This window comes from Echinops telfairi, unplaced genomic scaffold (genome assembly GCF_000313985.2).
Source record: "Echinops telfairi isolate 266 unplaced genomic scaffold, ASM31398v2 ScPeMD7_7475;HRSCAF=8513, whole genome shotgun sequence".
Classification (NCBI taxonomy): Eukaryota; Metazoa; Chordata; class Mammalia; order Afrosoricida; family Tenrecidae; genus Echinops; species Echinops telfairi.
The window spans coordinates 18730811-18740685 of NW_022111379.1; the positions used below are offsets into that span (position 1 = coordinate 18730811).

The window sequence follows — 9875 nt, forward strand, 5'->3', positions numbered from 1 at the left end:
GGGGTGCACAGGTTTAAAAAAAATACTGGGCAAGACTAGAGTAGGAAAGTTTACTAGTTAGTTCCCCCTGATTTCTCTCTCATATTCCAGGCACGTAAAAAGCGTAAAGCTTTCCGGGAACTTCACATCTGGTCCAGCAGCCCAGCCATCCACCTACCTAGGTTGCACGCCGCAGCCGCTGAGAAATCCCGAGGACGGAACGCGGAAGGTGGCGCGTCAATCAAGGCCGGCGCGACCCGAGCGAGCATGCGCAGTAGACAGCGCCGCCCGCAAGCGCGGGAAGCTGGGCCACTCGCGTTAATCATTGGCTGCCGGGATCGACTCCCACCCACCAGCACGCCGCGCTGTGTGCTGATTGGGCGTCTCCGCCGAGGCCGGACGCCGCTCGGGGGCCAAGGGAGGGGAGACGGAAACAGCTTCGTGGGTGCGGGGTCGCACGGCGTGCTATAGCCTGGCTGAGGAGAGGCCCCGACATGGCGGTGCAGCCGAAGGAGACGCTGCAGCTGGAGAGCGTGGCCGAGGCCGGCTTTGTCCGCTTCTTCCAGGACATGCCGGAGAAGCCGACCACCACGGTGCGCCTCTTCGACCGCGGCGACTTCTACACGGTGCACGGCGAGGACGCGCTGCTGGCTGCCCGGGAGGTGTTCAAGACCCAGGGGGTGGTCAAGTACCTGGGGGCTGCAGGTGAGGGCGCGCGGGGGCGAGGACGCGCTGCTGGCTGCCCGGGAGGTGGTCAAGTACCTGGGGGCTGCAGGTGAGGGCGGCCGTGGGGGCGGGGACGTGGTGCCCGATGGCTCCCACTCGGCCGCGCCTCCGCCGAGACCGGCGTCTCCCAGCCGACCTGGATTGCCTAGCCTCCACGCCGAGCCTGGTGCGAGGCTTCCGTGCAGGTTTCCCCCGCCGCCCCCAGCAGTCCCATGGCTTTCTCCGCGACCCTGCCATGCCCTGTCGGTAACCATGCCAAACAAGGCCCATAAGCGCCTTCCAGGAGTGGGATTTAGATTTGGGAAGGGGGTTTGAGAGACGGTGTCACCACACCATTTGACTACAGGACACCCCATTTGTATGCGGAGCCTGCAGGAGGCCCCTGCTGAGAAGCGATGGAGCAATATGGTTTTAGGAGTTGCATAGTCAAGGGCAATCAGGTAAGCCCTCGGGTCAGCCCTCGGGGCCCTGCCCATTCAACACCAGCCTCGCTGGGAAACCACAGTCACTCCCCTTCCTGTGTGGGCCACGTGTTCTAGATGAGTTAGAGCTAGCTTCCCTGAATCCCTTCTTTTCTTGTGATCATAAAAAGAGTGGTCGAGAGGGCCCGAGAAGTTCTGGGTGTGGGCTCTGCATCTGTAGGTGGGATGTTGCCGACAAAGGTTTCGTTCATTACATTGAATTCACGGAGTGGTGTGCTCACGGAGGCAGAGACGTGGACGTCCACAGAGGAAAGGGCAGTACCTCTGCCTTCACATAGCTCATTCCAGGGATCCAGCCCAGAAATAATTACAGGGAAAGGCGAACTGAGATGGAGGCGTGCCTGGTAATTGTTGTAGAGGTTTACACAAGAGGATAACCTCGGGTCTGGGAGGGCTAGGAGTTTGTTGAGAGAGCCGGAAACCTGGTAAATTAGTTTTGCCAGAGTGGAAAGTGATGGGTGAGGAGTATGGACTGGTGAGTGTGGTCAGATGATGAAAGGCTTTCGATGTTGGGTGGGGATGTTGGAATTTTCTGCTCTTGGCAATGAGAGGAGGAGCCTTGGTTGCATAGTGGATGCCAGGTTCATGTTCACAGTTTGAAACCACCGTATGCGCCTCTGGAGGAAGACAAGACTGTCTCAGAAACCTACAGGGACACTTTGACCCTGCGAGTTAGAATCTACTTGATGGCAGTGAATTTGAGTTTTTAAAACAGTGAAAGATGTGAAGAATTTTAAACAAAGATGGAGTGGTGTGTTGAATCCTCAGGCTGTGGAGGAGGAGCTGAAGGGACCCAGGATACAGTCTGTGGACTCCTTGGAGGCTCCTGGCGTGGTGCAAATGTTGAGGAGGCTGACAACAAACCAAAAGGCAGCTGGTTCTAACCCACCCAGATGTGCCTTGTAAGAAAGGCCTGGCTGTCTACTTCCCCAAAGTCACGCCCTTGCAAACTGTGTTACAGTTTTGCTCTGCACACCGAGTCACCATGAGTCCTAGTCCACATCATGGTGGCTGGTGTGGGCTTCTTGGTTTATGGGAACCATAGGAGACTAACGTGAGCGTTTTTTCATAGTTCATGATGCTTTTAAGTTCTTGTCTAGCTTTCAGGTGATCACATAACCCCTGTGGTCTTCACGACACTGATGGAGCTCTCGTTCTGTGTTTTGTGCTCCTTGAGGACTGTGCCCCTACTGGCCACCGTGTCCCTTTGAGGACTCTGGCAGCCATGCCAATGAAGCGGTACCAGAGATACTGGCGTCTGCGGGCCATTGGGGTGAGGTGGGTTTTGCCCTTCACCAGACTGCCCTGCACCAGGGCTGTGAGGACTGCAGAGAGGAAGGTCTGATGCTGCTCACCTGGCAAGCTGTGGTTCCAGTCCTCTGTCCAACGGCGTGGCAGGGTGCAGAGTGTGGCCTGTGGGGACCTGGAGGCGGAATGTGTAATCGAACCTGGAAGGCTCACATCTGCTAGTTTCTGAGTGTTACCTTCATCATTCTGTGGAATGATGGTTATAGTGTGTGATGGTTGTACCAGTTTCCTTACCTGGCCAAGGATGATGTCGATAACCCAGAGTTGGTACCCTATTTTTGTTTTGTTTTTGAAAGGTTGCTCTTCAGTGAAATCCAAAAGCTGTGAACTGTTGTGTTTTGGATTTAAGTTTTAAACAGGTGTAAAAACTCAAACCAAGCCTACCGCTGTGGAGGCGACTGATTCTAATTCAATGACTGGGTTTCTGGCCATCTTTATGGGGGCAGAGGAGCTGCTGATTTGAATCACCGACCTTCCCTTTAGCAGCCCCATGCGTGCCCCACAGCGCCCCGTGGGCTTCTTTAACACAGGTATATTGTGGTGGTGTTTGGGGCCCTCGACCCTGTGTACAACTGAGTGAAATACTGTTCGTCCTCACAGTTGTTAGATTCGAGCCCTTTGTTGCAACTACTGCGTCAGACCATCTTGTCAAGAGTCTTCCTCTTTTTGGCTGCCCCTCTACTTGGCCGAGCAGGATGCCCTCCTCCAGGGACTGGCTTGCTCCTTTTGACCTGTCCAGCATATGAGGCTGAGTCTCACCATCCTTGCCTCGAAGGAGCCTTCTGGCCATACTTCTGCCAAGACAGATCCGTTTCTTCTTGTGGCAGTCTGTGGGACTTTTGATATTCTTCACCAGCACCTTAGTTCAACTGCATCGATTACCCCCCCCAATAGGTTCTTCCTTATTCAGTGTTCAGATGATAAGAATTTCAGGGCTGGCCATGGTGTGGTGAGATGATAGCCGTATAGACTGCTGGAAGGGACACTGACATTCTGGAAAGCAGTTAGGGAATATGTCGTCATCCTTGAGAATCTTCATATGTATATGAAGAATTCCTACCAATCATTAAGAAGAAAATAGCCAGCAGGAGACTTTACCACTGAGGTTTAAACATTAATAAACACATGAAAAGGGCCTAGCAGGGTCCTCAGGGAAATGCAAACTAGGACTGTCCCCACTGCTTCTCCACCCCTGCCACTGAAATGCAAACTTGAAGGTAGACTTAGCAGGGATGTGGAGCACCTGGAACACACACAGGGTACAGGTCTCACCCCCGTGTGCATACACAGGACACAGAACACAGATCTTACTGTGTGGACACACAGGGTACAGGTCTTACTGTATGGACACACAGTACAGGTCTAACCCCGTGTGCGTACGTACACAGGACACAGATCTTATTGTATGGACAGACACAGGGTACAGGTCTCACCCCGTGTGCATACACAGGGTACAGGCTCACCCTGTATGCATATACAGGACACAGATCTTATTGTGTGGACACACAGGACACAGATCTTACTGTGTACATACACAGGACACAGGGTGGACTGTGTGGACACACAGGGTACAGATCTTACACTATGGACACACAGGGTACAGATCTTACTGTATGGACACAGAGGGCACAGATCTTACTGTATGGACACACAGGGCACAGATTTTACTGTGTGGACACACAGGGTACAGGCCTCATCCTGTGTGCATACACAGGACACAGATCTTGCTGTGTGGACACACAGGGTACAGGCCTCATCCTGTGTGCATACACAGGACACAGATCTTGCTGTGTAGACACACACTGGTCTTACTGTCTGGACACACAGGGCACAAATCTTACCCTGTGGATACATGGGACAAATCTCACCATGCGTACATACACAGGGCACAAGCCTCACTGTATGTACACACACAGTAGAGGTCTCACCCTGTGTGCATAAGCACCAGGCCCTTCAACAACCTGGGGAGAGGGGTTAGTGGGCAATGACTTTACAGCTGACCTCTGAACTATACCTGTGTCTCTCCAGTAACTTCTTATGGGGAGAGGTTTAGTGTCTTATGGTGTTTTAAGTGGATACTTGTTCATCGCAACAGCAGCAAGAATAAATACCGTACTTACTCGTGTATAAGCCATGTTTTTTCCAGCACCCTTTAAATGCCGTTTTTGTGGTAAAATTAGGAGCCTCGGCTGATAGATAGGCTTATAGTTGAGTATATACTAAATAAATAAAAGCAAAGACAAACACTGCCACTGAGTCAATTCTGACTCCTGGTGACTAGAACTGCCCCTGTGCGTGGGTTCCCGAGACTGGCTTCACCGGAGTAGCAAGCCTTGTCTTTCTCCTGAAGAGTGGCCCTGGGATTAGCGGCCCCACTCGGAACTGATGCCACCAGGGCTGCTTACGTATGTCAGGACATGTGTGTATTTATTGGCCAAGAAACGTGCACAAGAATGTTCATAGCAACCCTGTGTGCTACAGCCTTAGATTGGAAACCACCCAGATTCTGTCAGCAGTAGACTGGATGAATAAAGTGTGGCTTATTCACACAGCCGAATATGCAGTGGTAATCAACACAAAAATTAGCCAGGCATAAAAGAGCGTTCGGTAAAAGTATATGGTGGCCGCCTTTCCCAAGAAGGGGCAGTGACCAGGGAAGGGCCCGGCCCGGGTGTCCTGCATCCTGGGAGAGTGCTGGGAGTCTTCTCTCACATCGGCTCTCAGGAGTGGGGACAGCCCAGACACTCGCTTCTTATCATCAGTGCACTTTCCAATTTGCATGTAAAAAGCTACAGAACAATGCTCATATGCTGTAATAAGGAGGACTTTATGTTGAGGAAATAATCAGACAGGTGGCTAAATGTACACACAAATGTCCATCTACTCACAGCCTGAGTGAACACAGGGTTGGTTAATCAAGTCACAGCACCAAACCCTTGAAAATCCCTCTGTGTCTGCTCTGCTGGAAGACTGCTCCTGTTACTGCAACCCGAACCTGCCCGCATCTCTGTCCAGCGATCGCCCTACTGGTGTTTTCTGTTCGTTTTCAAGGTTCTAAACTTTTAGAAGGCTGTAAAAAATAAGATAAAAAAATGTAATGACTTATTAAGTAACATTTTGTAATAAAATGTACCTTTCAAGTTAACATGTCTGTGAATGATTTGTAACTTTCAGGATTTGCAACCATGTGTCCCTGATGATGCTGGTGAGAATTATTGCTCGGGGAGAAACCCGTGGATATAGATTATAATTGAGAAAAATGACCCTTTGGACCGTTCTTTCTCCCCCAGTTCACATGCGAGGGGCTTCAGAGAGCTCATGCAGGGGGGGAAAGTTCATGGGAAAATGAAATGAAAAGAGAAGGAGTTTTCCTACGAACTTTTTGAAGCCTCTTTGTGTTTTAACCTTTGCCGCACGTCTGTCTTATTCTTGAAGTTTACGTGGGTCCGTGTGGGTGCATTAAGTAGCACAGTGCTTATCTCAAACTGTTCCCTGTAGTCCTAGTGTGACACGGGTCAAGCTCAGTGGGAAAAGTTAAGGCTGCAGTTCAACAATTGTTACATCCCACAGCTTTGTTCATCTGTTGTGATGTGTCTCCTTGTTTCTGTTTTGCATAAGGTCACCTTTATTTCCACAGCACAGAACTTAGAACTATTTAGACAGCAGAGTGTTGTCAACAGCATGGCTGCACGTAACAAAACAAAACAAACAACTAGTAAGGAGCAAATGCTGAGTTGGGGGCGTGGGTGTGATTGATTGTTATAGCCACTCAGCCTTGATTGACGAAAAATAGGTGATTTCTTATCAGTCCCCATAAAAACAACCCCAGACTACCAGACTCACTGCCAACTCAGCAGTGCCAGTTGATGCCAACTCTTAGGGGTCTTGTAGGACGGGGCAGAACTGCCCCTTTGAGTGTTTGAGACTGTACCTCTTTACTGGAGTAGAAAGGCCCATCTTTGAAAAGGTCTTAATGTTTTAAATGTTTCCACCTGGTCATGTCCGCCTTCAAATATGGTATAAGCCATGTTTCCTTAATGGGCGATACTTCCTCCTGGGGGGTGGGGGCGCTCTAAACATCCCAGGGGGCTGCAAAAGCAGATACCAACACTGTCTCCTGGATTATGGTCTATAATACAAACGTCTTTCATTGCTGGGGAGGGAGGCACCGAGTAATTTTTTTTCCCCTGAAAAGGAGTCAGTTGGCCAAATAAGTTTGGGAACCAATGGTTTAAGTCATAGTGAACGAATTCGGTTAAAATGATCAAGGTTTAGATAGCCCATTGAATGGAGATAATAAGGATTATATTAAAACTATATGCTGGCACATGGGCACGAGTAGAACAGTGGTCAGGATGACACAGGACTGGCAGTGTTTCGTTCCGTTGTACATAGGGGACTTATGAGTTGGAACCTGGCGTTATTCTAGGGACGCTACCTTAGAAACTCTACACAGGTAAAACAGCAGTAAGAGCACATGCATTACCATTTAAGTAACAGGAGTTAGTCAAAAGGATATCAGTTGGACTTGGCCTGAAGGAAGACAAGCATTCAGGCCCGCTGGGTCAAGGTGTTCAAGGCTTGGCTACTGTCAGTCTGAATCCGCTGCCCTCTACTCTGGGTCCCTCCATCCTCACAGCCCTCCTTCTCCCCTGGGCACCCAAGGGTGCGCTCTCTGGCCGGTGCCCTGAGCTGCAGTAAAGGAGCAGGCACATGAAGGGGCCACTGAGAAAAACCCGCACTGCCAACATCTTAATTCTGTCCATTTGCCAGTGGTGCCCATTTCCCATGGTTCTGTTGTTGAGCTGCCTCGGGGCCTACATAGCTGCCGGCCAGTCTTGTTGGGAGGTGTTTTCTCCTGGGAGCGAACCCACCCATGCACAGGAAACGGGGCTACTCAGTTGTTTGTCCAGGTCGTCAGCCTTCCTGACTGGCTCTTTTCCCCTGAAGTACGCCTGCTTTCTATTGACAAAGCGGGGCCGAGCAGCACCTCCCAGGAGCCACAGCCACAGCACTGTCCAGCTGTCCAGGCCAAGGGCTAGCTGGCAAGCCATAGTTTTCGGTCCTCCGAGGGCCCTGTGCAGCCCCAGAGGACACCCCGCCCTTCCTCTGCCTGTAGCTAGCTTCCCGGAGTGCTGCAGCGTTCTCCAATCCATCACCCAAATAAGCCGGACCCAAGGCAGCCAGCGCTGACCGCTCAGTGGGCTGAGGCAGGGGACCCAGGTTTCACAGCTGGAGCTCTCTGATGATGCCGCGCTCACACGCACAGAGAGGGATCAGCGCTTGCACAGGACAGGGTGCTGGGGAAGTGGACGTGGTTTCCTGTGGGTGTCCAAGCAGTGCCCTGTGGCAGCCAGTCCTCTAGGACTACGAGTGCACACACCTGGGCTCACGGCTGGTCCCGCCTCTTCAGTAGCATTCAAAACGATAAACGATCGTCAGAGGAAGCCATGCCGATCATAAGTCACCTTCCTGCAGAACCCAGGTTAAGCCTGTCTCTCCGGAGGCTGATAATTCTGCGCTTGTTCATCTCCTTTAACGGATGGGCTTCAGCTCGTTGTAGGTCCCGTAGAGTCAGTTCTGACTCATTAAGCTTAGGGTAAATGGGCTTGGATGAGGATACAAACTGTTAAGTTGCAGGATTGGATTTTGTACAAGGGAGGGTTGAGCATTACTTAGAAGGTAGACATGCTAACCTGGCTGACCAAGAGACTGACTAGCCATTGAGTGGATTCTGACTCAGACACTGTAGGGCAGAAGTACCCCTGAGGGTCCACGAGACTCACTCTTGACAGGAACTGAGAGCCTAGTGAGCATGCAGTTAGCATCCTGATGCGTGCTACCAGGGCTCCTTAAAAAAAATAACTCATTTTATTGGGGCCTCGTACAACTCTTATCGCAAGCCATTCATCCATCCATTGTGTCACATTTGTACATTTGTTGCCATCATCATTCTGAAAACATTGTCTTTCTACTTGAGCCCTTGTATCAGCTCCTCATTTTTGTACCCTTTCTCCCCCACGAACCCTTGATAATTTATAAATTATTATTTTTCCATGTCTTACCCTGTCCGATGTGTCCCTTCACCCACTTTTCTGTTGTCTGACCCTCAGGGAGGGGGTTATATATAGATCCTTGTAATCGGTTCCCCCTTTCTCCTCCACCTTCCCCTAACCCTCCTGGTATCTCTGTTCTCATTATTGGTCCTGAGGGGTTTATCTGTCCTGGATTCCCTGTGTTTCTAGTTCCTATCTGTACCAGTGTACATCCTCTGGTCTAGCCGGATTTGTAACGTAGAATTGGGATCATAATAGTGGAGTGGAGAGAGCATTAAAGAACTAGAGGACAGTTGTATTGTTCATTGGTGCTGTACTGTATCCTGACTTGCCACCAGGGCTCCTTAAGGTGGTGGTGGTGGTTAGGGGCCATCAAGTCAGTTCCGACCCATAATGCCCCTGTGCACAACAGAATGAAACACTGCCCGGTCCTGCCACATCCTCACAGTCGTTCCTACGCCCGAGTCCTTTGTTGCTGCTGGGCGCCTTCTCTTTCGCTGCCCTTCCACGTTAGCAGGCACAATGTCCTTCAAGGATTGATCTCTCCTGACAGCATGTCCAGAGAAATCACGGAGACAGCGTCTCAGCATCCTCGCCTCTAAGGAGTAGTCTGACCATACTTCTTGCAAGACACATTTTTTTGTTCTCCTTAAGGTTAGCTATACATACATGTATTTACTTATTTTTAAGAAAACTACTGGCTGTTGCAAGTTTTTTCACTCTAAAACAGCATAAAATAAGACTTAATTCTATAGCTCCATTGGCAAAAATAGCAGTCCCTTATAAATGTCTACTGTCTCATGTAGGCACACCTCAGAGATTGTGGCTTGGGTTCTAGACCACCACAACAAAGCAGTGCATACAAAAGTTACTTGGAGGGCAGTGTTTCCCAAAGAAGGTGCTACTGCCCCTTGGCGGGGGTGGGGGTGGGAGTGGGGGTGGGCACTGGGATGATGCAGGGGGGCTGCCAAAGCAGGCATTACACTTCATCGTGGATTATGGGCACACTTGCCAAGGCGGCCCGTAAGTATTTTTTTTTTCCTGAGAAAAGTGCAGTAGGCCAAATAAATCGGGACAACACTATATAAATAGACTACAGTGTACAATCACATTATGAAATCATAGACTGCAGTGTACAATGTACAATCACATTATGAAATCACAGACTGCAGCATACAATGTACAATCACATGAAATCACAGACTGCAGTGTACAGTGTACAATCACATGAAATCACAGACTGCAGTTTACAGTGTACAATCACATTATGAAATCACAGACTGCAGTGTACAATGTACAATCACATGAAATCACAGACTGCAGT

At 50.2% G+C, this 9875-nt stretch overlaps 1 protein-coding gene across 1 annotated transcript in view; it reads left to right on the forward strand.

Moving 5' to 3' along the window:
* Positions 1–432: 432 nt before the first annotated feature.
* Positions 433–9875, forward strand: part of MSH2 (mutS homolog 2) — an 83793-nt gene continuing 74350 nt past the window's right edge. The window contains exon 1 of the mRNA XM_004699750.3: positions 433–684. Coding sequence (XP_004699807.1) covers positions 474–684 — 211 coding nt within the window. The 5' untranslated portion in view covers positions 433–473. The remainder of the gene's footprint in view (positions 685–9875) is intronic.